Source organism: Ochotona curzoniae, unplaced genomic scaffold, assembly GCF_017591425.1.
Source record: "Ochotona curzoniae isolate NIBS_2020 unplaced genomic scaffold, NIBS_Ocur_1.0 scaffold_3208, whole genome shotgun sequence".
In the NCBI taxonomy this organism is placed as follows: Eukaryota; Metazoa; Chordata; class Mammalia; order Lagomorpha; family Ochotonidae; genus Ochotona; species Ochotona curzoniae.
This window is the reverse complement of record NW_024467106.1, coordinates 25,610,356-25,629,517: the sequence shown is the minus strand read 5'-3', so window position 1 is coordinate 25,629,517 and position 19,162 is coordinate 25,610,356. Positions and strand designations below refer to the sequence as shown.

At 37.8% G+C, this 19,162-nt stretch overlaps 1 protein-coding gene across 1 annotated transcript in view; it reads right to left on the bottom strand.

Moving 5' to 3' along the window:
• Positions 1 to 19,162, bottom strand: part of GRIN3A (glutamate ionotropic receptor NMDA type subunit 3A) — a 158,135-nt gene that overhangs the window by 95,952 nt on the left and 43,021 nt on the right. Inside the window, exon 2 of the mRNA XM_040963540.1 lies at positions 10,419 to 11,023. Coding sequence (XP_040819474.1) covers positions 10,419 to 11,023 — 605 coding nt within the window. The remainder of the gene's footprint in view (positions 1 to 10,418; positions 11,024 to 19,162) is intronic.

Genomic DNA, 19,162 nt, shown 5'->3' with positions numbered 1-19,162 from the left:
ATATCTCTCTCCATGAGGGCAGTCAAAGCTGGTGTTGGATCTCATCCACAGAACAAAGAAAAATAAACTTGCAGTTCTCAGGATAGCCTCAGGCTACCCTGCATCTGAGTCACTGGAGAAAAACACTTGGCTCTGATTCTAGAGAAATCTTCTGCCAGAAGTCAGAGAAAAGGAATGTCATCAACTAAATGATACTTGGTTTCCAGACCCAGTGAGCTAAGATACTTTCAGAATATGTTCTTGCAGGTCTAAATGGAAGAATGCTTGATCATAGCCTATGTTTTTCCTGAGTCTAAGAAAAGTGACATGAAAGCCATGGCGTCTCTCTGTACTCTGAATTATGGCCTTACATCAGAACAAAAGCCTGAGATTTGGCATCTGTTGTAGCAGCATCTGAATATTAGTCCAGGCACCTGCTAGTATTGACCTTGCTTTTTCATTAGCAACAAAACGGAGATGATCATACTTCCTCTTTTATGAGAGGTGGAAATAATTATAGATGTAAAGCATAAAGTACACTGCATGGTATGGAGTCAACTTTCAAGATATGGCAGCCATCATTTAATATCACTTATCCTTTTTTTCTATGACAGCTGTCCCTTTGTCATTTTCCCAAGTCCTTTAACATAATTTTTCTAGCTTGAGACACACATTACTATCTTATGATAAATATGAACAGTGAATTAAGGCACATTTAAAATGAAAAGAAATTATACTGAAACATAGATTTTAACATAGTAGGTCTTTGGGAAATCAAGCCCAGCCTCTTAGCAAAACACATTCGTTCACTGCCTGTCGAATTACTCTCAACTGTATAACTGCAAACAGAAGCAGGAGGAAGTATGTTGCCACAGTAAGAAAGTGTGAAATATATATTAATTTCCATTAAAGACACAAATGTAAATCACATGAAGATGCAATGAAACCACTCATTTTGGCAAATTGCATGTAATGGTAATTATTCATCTTAGCACTCCCCAGTGCCACTCTACCACTTAAGATTAATGTTATTTTGCAATAAGCAATAAAGTCTCAGCTATCTCTGACTTCAAAACAGCATTCTGCTTCTTTAGAAAAATGTGCATATTAGTCAATTGATAATTACCTGCATATTTTGAGGGAAAGGCAGCTGCAAAATTTCTAATAAATATACAAACACACATGCAATGATATAACCGAGGGAATAAAATGGCTATTAGCAAATAGGTCATTTTCATTTGATCAATTTAGTGATAGGGAAAGTCAAGTGGAAGTATGGGAGAACTTCAATTGAAAAATATCCAGGGCTTAATGATTATAGATTTTTAAGTGCATGGACACTTTAAAGTCTGCTGTTGAATAAATAAATGCTGAAACTATTTAAGAAAAAGGCACCAGAAGTCTTCAGAATCCTTCACAGTTTATGTAGCTCCTTTTGTCCAAGAAGTCTATTCTTCATTATGGGTGTTGAATGACCTTTAAAATGACTACTGTAACAGTACCAGGCCGTGTTGCCATTAGACAGCCATTTGTCAAAGGTCAATTAGGATTCCAATGTCACCAATATTCCTAACCCAGAAATCCCAGTACTTGTTTCACTATACAACTGATACCAAGAAACGGGGTCCCTGGAAAGCTCCAGTTAAAACATGTTATTCTTATCTTTTATTTTTTTTTCAATATTAAGTTTGAATGAATTAAAATGACTTCATTGATAGCTCTTAGTTATACTCATCATCATTGTATATTCTCTTTAGTGTAATGACAATAAGAAACAGTATTTAAAAGCTCACTGTACTAGATAAGTGATTAAAAGGTGTCAAGTCCGGTTTTGCTTCAAATATAATTTTACATGGTCTCTTTTAACTTGCCCTGGACTCTGCTTGAATGAACAATAAAAAAATCAGGAATATTTTTATTGAAAAGCTAACCCGATACAAATACTTGGCACTGATGTTAGCACTGAAGCTACAGAGATGAAAAAAAAAACCCTCATTAATCTTGAGGTCTCAAAATCCAGCTGTGGGAAGAAAGAAAGCATAAAGACAATTCAAACCAGTGTAATGAACAAAATGACAGAGGTAAACTTGGCGCCTGAGAACAAAGGTACCAGCACTGCACATTCTAGGAGTGCCAGGGGAGCTCCTTGGAGCACATGCCTCAGCTGAGTGTTCCAGAGGGATTTTTATAGGGGCTGGTGTTTTAGTGTAGCAGGGAAAGCCTCTGCTTGTGACACCAGCATCCTATAAGTGGCTGCTGCAGTTCCTGGATAGGTCCCTTTAGAGTGCTTGGGAAAGCAGTGGAAGTGGCCACATACGTGGGTTCCTGAATCCAATTTTGAAGATCAGAAAGAAACCCTGACTCTTGGGTTTGGCTGTGTCCAGCCCTGGCTGTTGCAGCCTCCTGTGGGAGGAAATCTGTAGAAGACTCTCTCTCTTCATTTCTGCCCCCCCCCCCCTTTTTCTCTGTCTTAAACAGATTAGATAGACAATTAAGAAGAAAAGAGAAGGAATTATAGTTGGCTATCAGGGAAGTCAGAAAATAATGAATAAGAAATAAGGCTCAAGGTAAGGATGGGAAACGAGTTAGACCAGACTTGAAGCCACAGTGAAGGCATCAGGGAGTCACTTAGAGGATTTTGTTTGGGGAGGGACATGATCATCTCATTTGATATTTAGATTATTGTTTCCTTTGCAAGCTGTGTGGGGAATGGTTTGGAAGCAGGAGGGGCTTGCACTTAATTCCACATGTGAAGTAGCTCCTTCCTTCTGTCTCTCCCTTCATCTCTCTCTCTCTGCTTAGTTTATAAGAAACCAGGTGGCAAGGGCTAAGGCAGTAGCACAGGTGAAGTGGTGATGGTATCATTGGAGATATTTAATCTTCAAAAGAAAGGCATGGATATGAGGAGTGCTGAATGCACAGGACTGCATTTAGCTTACAAATCATATTAAGAATGTGTGGAACTCAGCTTGACAAATGACAAATGGTGATTAAGCAACCCCTACAATACTTAATTGAAGCTGAACTTACAATAAGCCCATATTGCTAGGTGGGTGTAAAAAAGTAGAAAGGTAATCCTAAATTCCTCTAAAAACTAAGAGCCCAGGTCAAAGGGAAAACTAAAATCGTCATTTTCTGTGCTGATCAGACCACTGCTTCAATTTGGGGGTGAATCCTAAACCAATGTGCCAGATTCATGACTGTCCTATAGAAATCCAGCAGGGTAGAAATGCAAGGGAGAGGAGTAACCACAACAGTCTAACTGAAGATCTCTGTAGGAAAATGGATAGGAAAAGCAGGTTGTAACTAGACTGCATAGCTTGCTTGCTCCAATGTTACAAGATTGGATTTTATCTTAATGGGAAGAAGGGGAGCCATGAGGATTTCTGAACAGTGGAATAATGCAAGCTGAGCTCTGCATTGATTTGGAAGCAAGTAAAATGTGCACATAAGAAGGAGGAGATGGTGACCAGGAGAGCACTTGTATGAATATTACAACACTTTCCTCATGGTATGATAAGGGTCTGGATCTCATTCTGTGAGTGAAAACACAGTTTAGCTCTGTGCCTTCTGTGTAATGTGAGTTTAGCACAGTGATTCAGGTAGTCATCATTTCTATCAGTAAATATTCCAATATGCTACATTGCCTAAAACCTTGAGGCTTGTTAGTCAACCTTACTTCATTAAAATCTCCCAATTATGTCACCAATTAAGAGTGTGCATTGATTTATATAGTAGATAAAATTTGCACTGTGATAATGAACTAACAGTATCTTTGATACAGTTCTCAAAATTGGTATATTTAATATATATTAAGACCAACAGTATATTTAAAATATACATTAGAAAACATCACAAAATTGGAGCTATGCGTGTAGCACTCTTTTCCATGCTTTTTGGTATGTTAACTGGAAAGCTGACACTTTTTCCATCTTTTTGTTTTCTTCTCCTGGATGTTTCTTAACACTTAGGATCTGTTTCATGTCCCTAACTCGTTGTCCTTTCCCTCCTTGCTTTCTGGATTTGGATTTGATTCTTACTTTCATTGTGAACTTAATTCTCCACAATTTGGTCTGTTCCCTCTTTTATAACTGTTCTTGCTACTTTGTGCAATCCTGCAACTTAATTGATTATAGTTCCTTGGATCTGTCTTTAATGCTAACCCAGATGTTGCATTGGCATAGTCCTGGCAATTGGAAAATATAGAGTTTACCTAGTAAAACTTCAATTTGAAGGGTTAGTAGGGTGTAGATCTTGAAGTATTTCTGAAGAGAGAGAATTCTAGAATTCAGATTGTGGATGTTCAATTCCCCTCCACAGATTCTCATCTTCCTTGCATATTTGCAAAGTTTACAGTAGATGAATTCAAAGTGAAAAGTTTAACCAAAATTTGGTTGAAAAATGGTTGAATAATTCAAACAAAATTTAGCAGTTTCTTCTCCAGTAAAATCTTGAAAGCTTGCCTGATTCAGAAAAAATCCACAATTTAGGAAATATTAGATCCCAGATTAAGAATATTTAAGCTGTGTGCATCAAAGTACATTTAAGCTATGTTCATTAAGACAGTTTCCTGAAAAAATACACCATTTCTAGTGTTCAATAATTGAAGCTCCCATGACTTAAGAAAAATTCAGACTCATTTCCTGGCTTGTCTAAGTTCAAAGAATTTCTTCCAAGTTAGTCCAATGATAACAGGGGTTAACTGAAGAGAGTTGGAAACACAGTCCTAGTGATGGGCCGTAGCATTCAAGGCACAAGGCATGTGTTTTTGAGAAGCAACTCTGCAGTAGTCTTGGCAAAGCTAAACTCAGAGTAACACGTGGATGTACTTGTTCACTCACTAATCATGTACTGCCCTTGGAGCTCCAGGGAACCAGTGTTAATTCAAATCCTTGCTTCCATATTCAGTGCAGCTGGGTTCCTATTAAATATATTTTGAAGTTTTTAGGCTAACAGGTTTTGTTTGGTAGAGCTCTTTAGGTGAGAATGATTTTACATAGGTAATTATACCCCTTGATTTCCAAAACTTTTGGCAGAAAATAATAGAATGGTGATAAGAAAAATCTATATTAATTCTGAAAGAGCATGGAATGTGGATTTAGGTGAACTGTTTAAATTTTCCCTATAAGTAACTGGTTGAATGACTTTAGGGAAACTACTTAAATTTTTGAGAAAGGATACTTATCGTAAATAAAGTTTAGAGGGCATAAATAACTGACAGAATTGCAATGCCATTAAATTACAATGATGGTTGACAGTAATATAAAAATTACCATTATATCATGAAGCTTCCTGTTCTTCTGAACCCTCCAATGTCCAGGAATAACGTGTGAACCAATATCAATATATATTTGGGCTTCTCAAGTGAACATTTCTTTACTGTATTTTCCTAATCTATATTTGGTTTCTAACAGATTCTTAATAACATATGCAGAATCAGTAACTATACATTCACTATTAATGAATGACCAGTGAATCTTAGTATTATTTGACCAAGTGGGTGTAAAGATGACCAACCCTGGAGAAGAAGCAATCCCTAGCGTGTATCACCTTGCCTCAGGGTCAGTTGAAAGAAGTCTAGAGCACCAGCTGGTGTCAGAGGATAATCACTACTGCTAATGGGTGGTGTCTCAACAAATAATGATAACCAGGTGCCCAGAATAAGAAAATGGAAAAAAAGTACAGATCATTGTGTAAGAATATCCTTTCTTGGTAGGAGGACAGAATAAAGGGGTTTTGAGCCTCCTGAAATTAAAGCTTCCTATTCTCTGTATATTTTCAGCCAACCCTCTCTCCTACTGTTAGTAAGCGTCAACAAATGTGTATGAAGAATGAATCAGTCACTGCTTATTCAGTGTAACTTTCATGGGATACAGAACTGAATCCCAAAAGCTGTTCAAGGAAGAAAGGTGGGATTGCACAGCCTATAATAGAAGTCACAATAACTGTTAGGGCTATAATCAGTTAGAGGAACAAGATAGCTACAAGTGTTCCAACCCTTGAAATTCTTAAGGAAGAATTGCTTCTCTTAGCCATACTGTGGTTCATCTATGAAGCTCCTCCCCAGGATTAGTGGATTTATTAGCACTGATGATCTTCCTGTGAGTGTGAGGAAACACTTATCTTTGAGACAGCAGATATATTTTCAAACACCTACTGACTTTTTCCATACTCTGGTATTCAGAATGCAGCAAAAGAGTAAACATGGTCAAACTAAACCCAATTATGAGACTAAAAATAATTTCTGTATCCTAATGGCTTATAAAATTCCTTGCAAAGATTTTATAATGCACTACTTTATCTGATTAATTTAATGCAGGATTATGATTTTACAAATATGTCATGTCTAATGGTTTATCACTCAGTTGGCATCCAGTATGTACATAACATATAAACTGCCATAATCCTTGCACAGTGTGCTATCAAAATAACTACTTGTCTAGAGTCATTTCAAATCTCTGAAAATGTAGTTAGTGCTCCAACAGTAGTAATTTTTTCCTTTAGACGTTGGTAAATTTGCATATACCATTTGCTCTGTGGATTTGTTCTAAAACTGAATATTCCTATTCATTTATCCAATTCCAGTGTTTTTTTTTCTTCATCAGTAAATAACTGAGCAGAGTTGAGTATTTGCTTTTCTGAGTTTCTGAATATAGCTGTGATCTACAACACAATTTGAACATTTTTATTTAAGAGGAGGGAAGGAGCAGCGGTGTTGTCATTGCTGATTTTGCTGTTCATGGCCTGCAGCATCCTTGGCTGGACCACACGGAAACTAGGGGTGAGGAACTCAATCTAAGGCTCTCACTGGGTGGCAGTTGTTGATCGTTGTGTGTGTGTAGCAGTAAAGCTTGGGCTGAAATGTAGGCATTCTGCTCTAAGATATGTGTGTCCAAACACTAGGCCAAATACCCTTTCCGTGCATTCCAGTAGTTCCCAGTCACGTACTTAGTTTTTGTCATTACACGCCAGAATCAGACACAAAATGACAAAATTCAAGATTTTATTCCATCGTCTTCACTCTAGTTGAAAACATGGTCATTGGCTGTTCAGACACCCATATTAATGTACATATGTAGATAATGGAGATCTTGGAGCTATTTTCAGAGTGATATTCCCGATCTAATGATCGAAATAATTGACATTTTATAGAAAAATATGTAAAAAGTTGATAAACATCACACTGTGAACTTGGTCCTTGAGTGACTGTGTCCAAATTTGGCTAATTAATTAATTATATTGGAAAGTCAGATATGCAGAGAGGAGAAGAGACAGGAAGATCTTCCATCCATTGATTCACTCCCAAAGCGGCCACAATGGCTGGAACTGTGCCAGTCCGAAGCCAGAAGCCTGCAACCTCTTCCAGGTCTCCCGTGTGGGTGCAGGGTCCCAAGGCTTTGGGCTGTCCTCGACTGCTTTCCCAGGACACGAGCAGGGAGCTGGATGGGAAGTGGGGCTGCTGAGATACAAATCAACCCCCATATGGGATCCTAGCACATTCAAGGCAAGGACTTTAGCTGCTAGGCTGCTGTGCCAGGCCTCACATTTAGTGTTGATGGAAATTTGCTCTGATATGTGGGGATCTCAGAAGAGTAAAACTCTTTTTACCTGTAATTATTTCGATGTAGTCTGACATGAGGAATGATTTTTCTAGTCTAAAAGTCTATGCTGAAAATGCCATGTTTTTGGTGATTTCATTAACATTTTTAAATGTTAACAATTCTGTCAGCCCAAACTGAAAATGACTCTGAGAAATGAAAGCTTGCAAAAACTCTGACACCCTCTATTCATGCCTCATTATTCTCCTGGATTTCATTATACAGTGAGGAAGTGGGGTCAGCGTCACCAAATTTAGGAACAATTAAGAAAATTACTATAGGCAGATGTGACTTATGGACTGAGAATAACTTTCTAAAATACTGTATTAAACAAAGTAAATATGGATGAATAAAAACCCACAGATGTTAGATGGTTGAAGGCAGCTTTTAAGTTATTCATTATAAAGACTCCTTCCAGGGCTTTGCCCACTTGCCTTGACCCTTTCCTGAACACTTTGAAACTTTTCCTTTGACTGTGTTCCTCAGGGAGTTTAAGAAGTCCTGGGTATATTTTCTGTAGTTCTTTGAGTTCATTTCTCAAACACATCTATGGGGATGAAAATATTGTCGCTGACCCCTATACATTGTGAATTGCCGCTGGGCTCCAAGCCTCACATTCTTTTAGAGCTTTCAAAGATTGTGGAATAAAGATGTGGAAACAGCCATGAAGGCAGAGGTTATCCACCAACCTAACATCCCATGAAAATAGAGAAATAAAGGAAGGGAAAAGAACAAAATCAGATGATGGGTATCAAAGTTAGTAAAAGATGTACATTTTTAGATGATGCTAACTTACCCTCCACCTGTCTTCCTCTACAGCAACAGATGATGGAGGAGATAATAATAATGGGACATTTTCTTTCTTTGTGTGTCAGTTTTAGTACATATTGGTTACATGCCTTCTATAATGCTAGGCTTTGCACTAGGTTGAATAATTGGCTCTTCACTTAATATAACTTTTATTCTAGCTTGAAAATCAGACATAGGCAAATAATGATAATGTAATGGGCTACGTACTATCATCTAATTTCAAGTACAGCATGGCATGAGATCTTTGTGGAAGGGGACACACGATTTTAGTATAAATTAAATCTTGAGGAACAAAAAGATCAGTTTCATCTTTGAAAAACGTAAAACCCTGAATCTGTCAAAAATTTTTACTTCCTGTAGTATCTAAGCATTTTTAGAATCCAAAGAGTAATTTTTTCCCTTACCCTCCATTTTATGAGAGAAAGATGGTAAATAATGTAGTTTTCACAAGTGGCTTTTTTCTATTTGCTGTTTATGATGGTGCTTCCAGAATGGTGACTACACAGAATTATAAATCAAAGCTTTGCTTGGGTATTTATTGTAAAGGAGAACATTTCTTATCTGAGATGAAATTCTGAGCCTCAGTTATGAGCTAGTACGAAACAGTGGATACAATCTAGACAGTATAAAATAGGCATAAACTTTAGTCTTGCAGGAATTCAAAACTAAGAAAAATAGAAAAATCCAATGATGATACAGCACATAATTTTATCATTAGCCAATGTCATCAATAAATATGAATTATCTTGCTTTATTAACATTTTTAAGGAGTTTATAAGTTGTGCTTTGTATTTAAGTCTGCCCTAAGTAAAAGTTTTTCAAAAGGTTCATGCAAAATGAAATTGAAAGATAAGTTTACATTGATACAGAAAAATCTTGAGATCTTTTTACGTGAAAAGTATTCAAAAAGTTTATAAAAATCTTTAATATTGAAAACTAAACATGTCTTTCAGTTTTTCCATGAAGTTGTTGAAATATTCTGATACATGGCGTGGAGCATATTTCTTGCACATAGTAGGCACTCAATTTACAAAATATAAAATTCTTCAGAGTTTTGACCTTTTACCAAATACTCATTTCTTTCTGAAAGTCAAGACATTGTATGTTTGCTTGTTTTTCTTAATATAGTCAGATGTTACAGTCACAGAGGACTGTTTTATAAGCAGGCCTTGCATACAGGTGAGTCTTTACCTATGAAAGAGAAGTAATTCTTTGATGTGATCTTTTTTGCAGGAGAAAATACGTTGTCCTATATAATTTCTACCTCTAATCTCTCAATCATCTCTCCATCCCAGCTATTAATTCATCTCTTTCTCTCTTCCTCTGTATCCCTCATAATTCTGTGCACAAGAGATCTACTGTTGTATTTGTTTGACATAAATGGTTCTAGAAAATAAGAAATTAAATTTTAGAGAAGTGAAGTAGTTTAATAACATTATGCAAGTGGTGAGCAGTAAAGCCAAAATTCAACCTCAGATCGTGTATACCTCTAACCACTGCTCTGTATTGCCTTAAGCATCCAGTCCTCGGAAGCAGAAAGAAAAGCCCATTCCTGCTTGATTTTTTTTTTCTTTATAAGTATTTAGATTTTTTTTCAGTGTATTGATATGGAAAAGATCAATCAAGGAAATAAACATTTGCTGTGCAACTACTATGAACCAAGCATTGGGTTATGTACTTATCAATATACTTTCATATTATCATATTTATTGTACTTGTCAAATTGTTTAATATAATCATCAAGCTATTTAATATAACCATCAATTAAAAACTGGTGCTCCCAGCTTTCAAATTACTTGTCAAGAAGACAACAGTTAGTAAGCGACTAAATAGCAGGACCCAGGCTTCTCCACTCTAGCCCTCCACTTGCAGATCATTATAAACTATTCTTAATTATCCAGAAACTGTATCAGAAACAGCATGAGGTTTAAAAATATTTGGAGTAAAGATTTCCGTAAAGGGAACAGACAGGAAAATTTTACTTTCCATCGCAGAGCTATTGGTGGGGAGATAAGCCAGCTTGCATCCTACCTTGATAAATATTGTCCTGAAGTGAGGTTTGTAGTTTTCACATCCATGCAGTTCATAGTGCTGGGAATGAGAGCAAGTTCTGGCTGAATCATGGTGGCTGTGGCGACAGCCCGTGCGACCAGCTCCATGGCATCTTGGACGTAGTATTCAAACACAGACTGTGTTGTTTTTCCATGAGCAATGAGCCCCAAGGGCAGACCTTCTGTCCTTAGCTCCTCCACGTTCTGGGAATCTCCCAGCACCCAACGAAGCTCAGAGGGCGGTAACATAAACTGTGTGGTAATTTCAAAAATCCGCCGTATACTTTCCATGTCGCAGCCAAACATCACCATTGTGGATGTGCTGTTCTTCACACTCTCAAGCTGAGCTTGCAGGAAACCCAAGAGGTCCTTAGTGGAGGAGAGGTTAGCTGTAATATTGATAATGGACCCGAGGTGGAACTTGGAATTATTCTGGGTTAGAAGAAGGAAGTCGGTGATATTCCAGTCTTCTTGGCACAGCAATAAGCTAAAATTATACCAGTTGTTCATGGTCAGGATTGAGACAGTGACATCAGCGTCAGAACTTAATGAATTTTCTAGACTCAGTTGTAGGTGAAGGGGATTCTGTATTTAAAGATATGAAAAAGAAAAATTAGAAAGCATTGGCCGAAGACTGTATTCTGGCATACTTCTGCATTTTATGAGGTTAAATTCTCCATGGGCCCTCATCCCCCCCACCCCGGGATATTAAAATACCTCTGAGATCAAACTCCCTTACTTTGGAAAACTACACTGCTTGTGCAAAGAAACTACTGATTCTTACAACTGTTTTTCTGCCTATTTTTGCTAAGAGTGATAAATAGCAGCTAATCATTCAAGTGAATATCAGAGAGACTCAACCATACACATACAGCCTTTGAATTTTAACTAACCTTACCTATTTTCCTTTCACCTCATCTCTCTTATGCATCCCAATTCTTAGTACTGCTGTTTATAATTCATTTGTTAAAGTTTCCTCTCTGACTAAATAACTAAAAATAATTTCTTTTGGTTTCTTTTCTAATTAATAGCAGAGAAATATTTATACATTTTAGGTACTTATATAAGGGTGATATAGAAAGAAGATACATCATAGTTTCATTAACTTCCTTGGGGAAGGTATTTTGAATACATTTAGAATAATTAGCATTATGAAATGTGTAGGTCAGGGGCAGTATTGTGATGCAGTGGGTTAAGCTGCTGCCTGGGAAGCCAGCATCCTATATGGGTGCCTGCTGGAGTTCTGGATGCTTCACTTCTGATCCAGGTCCCTGCTGATGGCCTGGAAAAAGCAGCAGAAGATGGCCAAAGTGTTGGGGCTTCTGACACACATGGGTAAGACTCAGATGAAGCTGCAGGCACCTGGCTTCCTCTTGGCCCAGCTCTCATTGCTGTGGCCATTTGAGAATGATCTACCGGATATATAAAACATGCATAGTCCAATGTTGATGACTTGATTATAGTTCTCTATCTACTGAGTATGAATTAATGCTGTGAAATAGTAAAGTATGCCCTAATGTTGTTTCTAACTCTACTTCTTCTGTTCATGGAACTTCTCAGCCCAGAGGAGGACGAGTATTTGGAAAGTCACAAATTACTAATGATTCAGGTTAAACAGAAGCAGTTTCTCAATGAATGGATTTGTTAATTGCTGTTTTCAGGAGAATGGAGTAGATATTTAACTCATTTATTCTTTAACACTGCCATTTTGAGATGGTTTAGCACAATAATGTTTCTATTGGGAATAAATGGACTGTTTTTGTGAATGTGCCAAACACTCAGGTCAATAATATGTGTCTGTAAGAGAGGATGGCTTTCTCAGTCAAATTTTAAGCTGCTGTATAAGAGAAGTGTGAATTCTCCTTACTTGCTGGCAAGTGCAACAAAGACAATATGAGCAGAAGCATGAATTCTTTGAAAAATTGAAGGGATTTTGATAGCTGTAGGTAAGGAATGAGGTGTCTAGGAGAGTACATAGGAAAAAAATACTGATAACGGGCAAGAAATGAGAACACAGTGGTAGGCAGAAGGGACTCTTAAGATGTATTCTGAAAATCTGATTTTTGTCCTTTCCAATTAAACCATAGGGACAGGCTTGTAGTGGTATCAATATAGTTTTTGAGGTTGATCTATAGACCATACTCAGTGGGGAGAGGATCTTAATTAAGAGCCAATTATTGGAACTGGATGAAGTGAGGGTGATGAGAACTGCTTTTTAGAATTAAGAAGTGTTGAGTGAGAAGCTATGGAAGGCAAAGGAGTAAGAAAATATGAAAACAAAACAAAAATAACAAAACAGGTGGATATTTCCCAAAGGCTTGAGATGCCAGACTAGATGGCCAGATGTGAGAAGAAGCTTCACTTCCTTGCCACGTTAGATTCATATCAGCTGCTACAGTCCTTTGTGTCCTCTGCTAGCTTCTTCATTTTTATTTTCTTCTGTGCCTTAACCCTTCCTTCTCCAGAAGCAATGAACAATGCAAGGTACACTCTCTGCATTTCTCTAACAGGAACCAATTATTCTAAACTGTTTCTTTGGCATGAACTCCCTATTCTGCTGCCAATTTTCTTTCTAAACCACAAATATGACCATAGCATTCTCCTGTACCATAACCTATGAATCACTCAAAGGACACATTTCAAAACTCAGAATTGGGCTGAAGATGCCTTTCTGACCCCATTTTTACTTTATTTCCAAATATTCAAGGATGTTGTGGGAAGACCAGGATCTGCCACTATAAACATGTGACTGTAGGAGATCAGAATGTATGCCTTTTGGCGTAAGAATTATTTTGACCTGATTATTTTGTGAAAACACAGACACAGGCAAAGCTCTGAGCATAGCAGAAGTTACCATTGTTAGAGAAATACACATCTACACAGGAACCTTCATTTGTAAGGCGTCTTCATTTCCATGTGCAGCCAGATGAGCATGGCTAAATCACTAAGATTCTTCAATGAAGGAGGACCCAAATTAAATCTGACCCTTGTTTACCATCCTTTTCATGGATACCACCCCATTATCTTCCCAACACCCTTTTGTGTTTGCTTTGGTTGAAACTGGTGTTTACATTTGCACTGAAAGCCACCTCTTGGAGATTCACTAGTTGAAGATGGCTAGCTGCCATGTAGGCAGGAGGGTTATTACCATGTATGTAGGAGATGCATGTGTTACTAAATTCCTGTCTTTCTGTCTTTGTTGCAGTGATTCAGCCCAGCTAAGAACAACAACAGCATTTTGAGAGTGAATGGGCAAATGGGAGGTTTGTCTGTCTTTGTTTCTCTGGATCTCCTTACAGCCCTGTAAAAAAAGTTGGATTCACCCTTTGGTCTAACAGTTCGGGTCAGTGTAGAGGCTGATTCTGTGGCCTGTGATGGCAGCATCCCATGTGGGTTCTGGTTCATGTACAAGGCTGTTCCACTTCCTATATAGCCCAGGACTTTGGGCCCTGCAACTCACGTGGGAGACCCAGAGGAAGCTCCTGGCTCCCTACCTCCAACTGGCCTGGCTCTGGCCATTGTAGCTATTTGGGTTGGGGATGATGCAGCAGATGGAGGATCTCTGTCGCTTCCTCTCTCTGTAACTCTTTCAAGTAAAAATAATTGAAATCTTAAAAATAAAAAAAGAAAGTTTGATGGACACTGGCCCAGCGGATACGGCACCATTTGTAATACCTCCATTCCATAATAGAGTGCATGGGTTTAAGGACCAGCTCTCTTTCTGATTCCAGCTTCCTGCTATTGTGATTCTGGGAGGTGGTAGATGACAGTTTAAAACCTTGGGTCTCCACATAGGAGACCCGCTTTAAGTTCCAGGATTCTGGATTTTGCCAGGACCAGTCATGGTTGTTTCAGGCATTCGGGAAGGGAATCAGTAGATGGATATTTCTATCACTACACGTTTCTAAAAAAAAAGTTAAAGTTCAAAGCTCATCTCTCCTATACAAAGTCCCACAATTTTATTTTGTGTTGACATCTGTTTTTGCCGCTGCTGTTTTTTTTCTTCACTTACAATATTTTTGCTCTTTTTACTTCCTGCAACAGGGAATTTCATCGTGTTAGTTTGTTCCTGTAACTGATGACCAGGCAGAATTCATTGTTTTCTATTGTCATGTTGCTGATCCCTCTACAACATAACTCTTTACACAACAGCCTGGCTACTTCTTTGAGTATTGTCTTCCTCACTATGTTGAAAGTTTACTTATGATAAGAATTATATTTCAAGCAACTAATCTTATACTATTGTCAGCACAAGTCCCAGACTATGATCCTGCCTTGAATACTGAGAAGAAAATGGCATGAAGCAAATTTTCACAATCCAATACTACAACACACACTTCCTACTGATAAACTCATTCAATTGGGAGGTGGGGAAAATAAACTCGAACAGAGACCAGGATGAAAGCTTCTCTTGTCTTGCTAAATAGAAGGCAAAATTAGCTAATCATGTTGAGCATTTAGCACTAGACAACGAAACAAATGCATTTGAACATGAGAGAGCAACATGAGAGAGAAACAAAGACCTCTTTCCCACCCCAATGGATTGTTGCTAATCCATACAAGCGCACTCATCCTTACAAACAATTCCTCAGAGAAATCCCAGATGTTGAAGATAATCCTTCCACAGAGTTAAGGGACATGTTTCTTCAAACTGGTGTTTATTCAAGAAGAATTTAGAAGCATCCAGAAATATATTATTTATCCAGTAACCTCAGATACAGTGTCTTCCAATTTCATCCCATGTAGCTATCAAGATGCATATGTATGCACTTTCGCACACACAGACACAAATGTATAAAAAGTTATAATGCTAATATCTAAGTTGTTGTCAAAATCTGTGACAAAAAATTTAGTAAGATCCACCAAATGGAGATGAGAATATTTAGAGACAGAAAAAAGACAGAAAGATTTTGCCTTAGAGGCTATAAGAAGATACTAGAAAAATTATTATTCATAAATCAGTAATGATTCAAATAGGAAAATACTAACCAAAGGATTGACAGATGAATAAATAAAAAAGTCCATGTATGTAAAAAAGTAAACCAATTTAACAAACTAAATTAACATACATTCAGAATTATAAAGACATATGGAAGAAGACATGAGATTAGAGGCTGACAAAGTAGATTACTTGGAAAAATAATTCAAATTTTTAATTTCACTATATGTTAAAAATAAATATCAGGCCAAATGAGAGTTAAAAGCACAATATCAAATAGTTCAAAATAGACATGGGTGGTGGTATTTGGGGCAGTGCTTTAGGCTTCTGCCTGAGACACCCATATCTGATATCAGAGAGCCAGTTCAAGTTCTAGATACTCTGCTTTCCATCCAGCTTCCTGCTAATGTGCCTGAGAGGCAACAGATAATGGTTCAAGTGTGTGAGTTCCTGCGACCCACATCTGAGACCTGGATGGAAATGTTAGTTCCAAACTGCAGTTGTCAGCAGGTGCATACCCTGAGAGGCAACAGGTAGTTGAGTCCCTGCCACCCTTTGGAAGACCCAGAGCTTCTAGCTACCAGTGTCAGCATGGCCTATCCCTGGCTGTTGCAGGGATGTGGGAGTGACAGCTCTCTGTTTTTTTTCTCTCTCCCTGCCTCTAAGATAAATAAAATTAAGAAAAATTATACCGAACAGGTAAGTATGTCTCAGAAACTACAACAGTAAGGAGAAATAAACTGAGATAATACTATAACACCTTATTTTTGGAATTAAGTTATCTACCAGAAAAAAGAGCATGAGAAGCAAGAGAATACTTGCAAAGAATTTAATAGAGTAAGTTAGGATTCACAAATATAAATGACATCTACCAGTCAATGAAAAAATGGAATCCTTTACTAAACATTCATTTCATTAAGAAACACAAGATTAATCTACTCTGACACGTGCTCTGTACAACATTTCCTATTGTCTATATGGTGGGTGGGAGACTGACAATGCCTAAGTAACTAGACATATACTTGGCATAATTATAAATTATAGATATCATTGTAAATGAAACTAAGAGAATATGATAGGACTGGGGGAGGGAGAAGACCATCTCTGGAAAAGTTTAGTAATTATGATTAGTAGGAATATGAAGATGTAAGTATTGGTATTGTGTAACATGTCTGGACTTTAGAAAACAAGTAAGAGACACAATAGATCATCATGGAGGTAAACATATGCAGTGATTTAGTATGGAAGCTTACATGTTTAATTAAGATTACATCTAACTGAAATTCTCATTTTGACCATCCATTCTTCCATGATATTTATTCTACCATTGAGTCCTCTACTTGCTTTTATATTCCCTCTATTTGATTATACATGGTCCTTTTCAGTCGTATGTACAGTGTTCTCAAGTTTCAAGCTGTCCTTGCTGGTAGGGCTATTATATGCTTTAGTAAGTGAATTTTCTCTCTTTTTCAGTAGTACAGTAGTTAGGACTTAGTGGTAAGGAAGAGCTCTGCTTACAATCTGGCTGCATAATTTGTGAGTGGAATATTTACTTATTTTTAAAGATTGATTTATTTTTATTAGAAAGGCAGATTTATAGAGAAGGAGATACAGAGAGAAAGATCTTCCATCCACTGGTTCACTCCCCAAATGGCTGCAATAATGGAAACTGAAGCTGATCTGAAGCTAGGAGCCAGGAGCTTCTTCCAGTACTCCCAAGTTAGTGCAGTTTTCCAAGGCTTTGGACCATTGTCTGCTGCTTTCTCAGGCCATAAGCAGGAAGCTGGATGGGAAATGGAGCTGGGATATGAACTAGTGCCCAAGCGGGATCCTGGCACTTGAAAGGCAGAAGATTAACCAAATGAGCCATTGGCCTGGCCCTGAGGCATATAGCATCTCTGAGTCATGCATTCTTTATTACTAAAATGGGTTATACTGCTTCCTCTCTTATGGATTTCTTCTAAGAACTGAATATGAGACTGTTTTAATGCATGGAAAGTGCCTGGCTCAGAATAAGGGCCCAGTAAATGGTAGTTATTGCTATTTGTTGCTTAGTCATTGTGTTGGAAGTGCTTGCTCAAGTAACTGCAACACAGCACTTTGATCTGCTATTGCTCTTTTTCCTTTCATCTATTTTCACACAGTGATTTCAGCAATAGATATTTCTTGCAAGTATTAATTATACCAACTGCTTAACATAAAACAGAATCATTTATTCATGCTGGGAGAGGCTCTTTATTTGGAAGATACTGTACTAACAATAGACTTCCCCCAACCTTCTCTCCAACCCCTTCCCAGTAAGTTCCAGTGCAACTTCACCAGTTAAGGAATTTTTGGAGTCAACTGCTGGAGATGTTCCATCAAACTTTGTTCTTCCAGAGAGTGCAAGCTCAGCTGTTTTCTGGATTAGTGAGTTTCAAAAACAGGACTGACTGCAGTAAAGAGCTTTCCAGATAGCTTTGACATATTCTCTGGCAGAAGAAAAAAGTAATATAGCTGGGTTTATTTTAGAATGGAGATAAAATGAAATTCCCACAGTCCCTTCCTAGGGAAGCACACTTAGATGAGGTAGGAAGAATCACAGAAAGCTCAAGAAAGTATAATACATTTCCACCGCTTTCCAGAACTGGACTTTTTTTCTTTGTAAGTCTACTGATGATTACGTCTGTTTCAGGGACTGGAAGCAGACTTTTGACACTGCTATTGCTGTTCAGTCAAAGGGGCCATGGGTGATTTTCTGTTACTCATTATCTCACACCTTATTTATCCTATATTATATAGTTGTCTGTTCTTCTGAAAACAAGAGCAGGTTTTTAAGTAAGTTAACCATTTTTATGGTTGCACCAAGGATTTAGGTAAACACAAGAAACTGTCTCTGCCCAGAAATTGTAATCTAACAATAATTATGGAAATTAAGAACGAATTCTCCAGTGCATTACGCATTTTGTTGTATTTCATTCACACATGATCTCATGAGATGACTATAGTTATCAGCCACTTTTAACAGATAGCAAACTAGGCCTAGATGAGTGGGCAGTTGCTCCTAGGTGATACAACTACTAATAAATAGGATCGAGGTTCACAATTCCAATGTGTTTGACTTAAAAGCCTGTTCTTTTAATCAATATGCTGTATTGTTCCCTCCTTATGCATGATGAGAACAATGTCTTTAAATTTAGTAACTACAATCTAATTATTTGCAAGTAAGCCAAAAGTCCACAAACCATACACATTTTATTTTACTATTTGGAAGACAAACATTGAGATTTTTATTCGATTATTTACTCTCTAGTTGGCTGCAATAGACAGGTCTCAGCTAGACTGAACCCAGGAACTAGAAGTCAATCTGGAGCTCTCAGGTGGGTGAGCCATCACCTGCTACCTCCCAGGGTACACAGCAGCAGAAAGTCGTCTGATACAGGACACAGACACTGGTAGATCAACTCAGTCTCAGGAAGATGAATTGGCATGCACAGTTTTACTGTGTTCAAAGACAGTCTGCTGATTTATTCATCAGCCACTACATGCCAGACCACCAATACAGAGACACATACTTTCAGACAGAAAATGGCAGAAGCATGCATGCTGTATTCAGGCACCAACTTAATCCTTGTGAATCCCAGCCCAATCTCCAGGAATGCTGGTTTGAGGAAATCCTTCACACTTCCTGCACTGGGCTTTCATCACAGATAATTTCCCACTGTTGAGTCCAACTCATTCATCTGTCTTCCACTCCATTTCTGGCTTTTAAAAAAAATTTTAAGTGGTTATACTCTTTCTTTTTC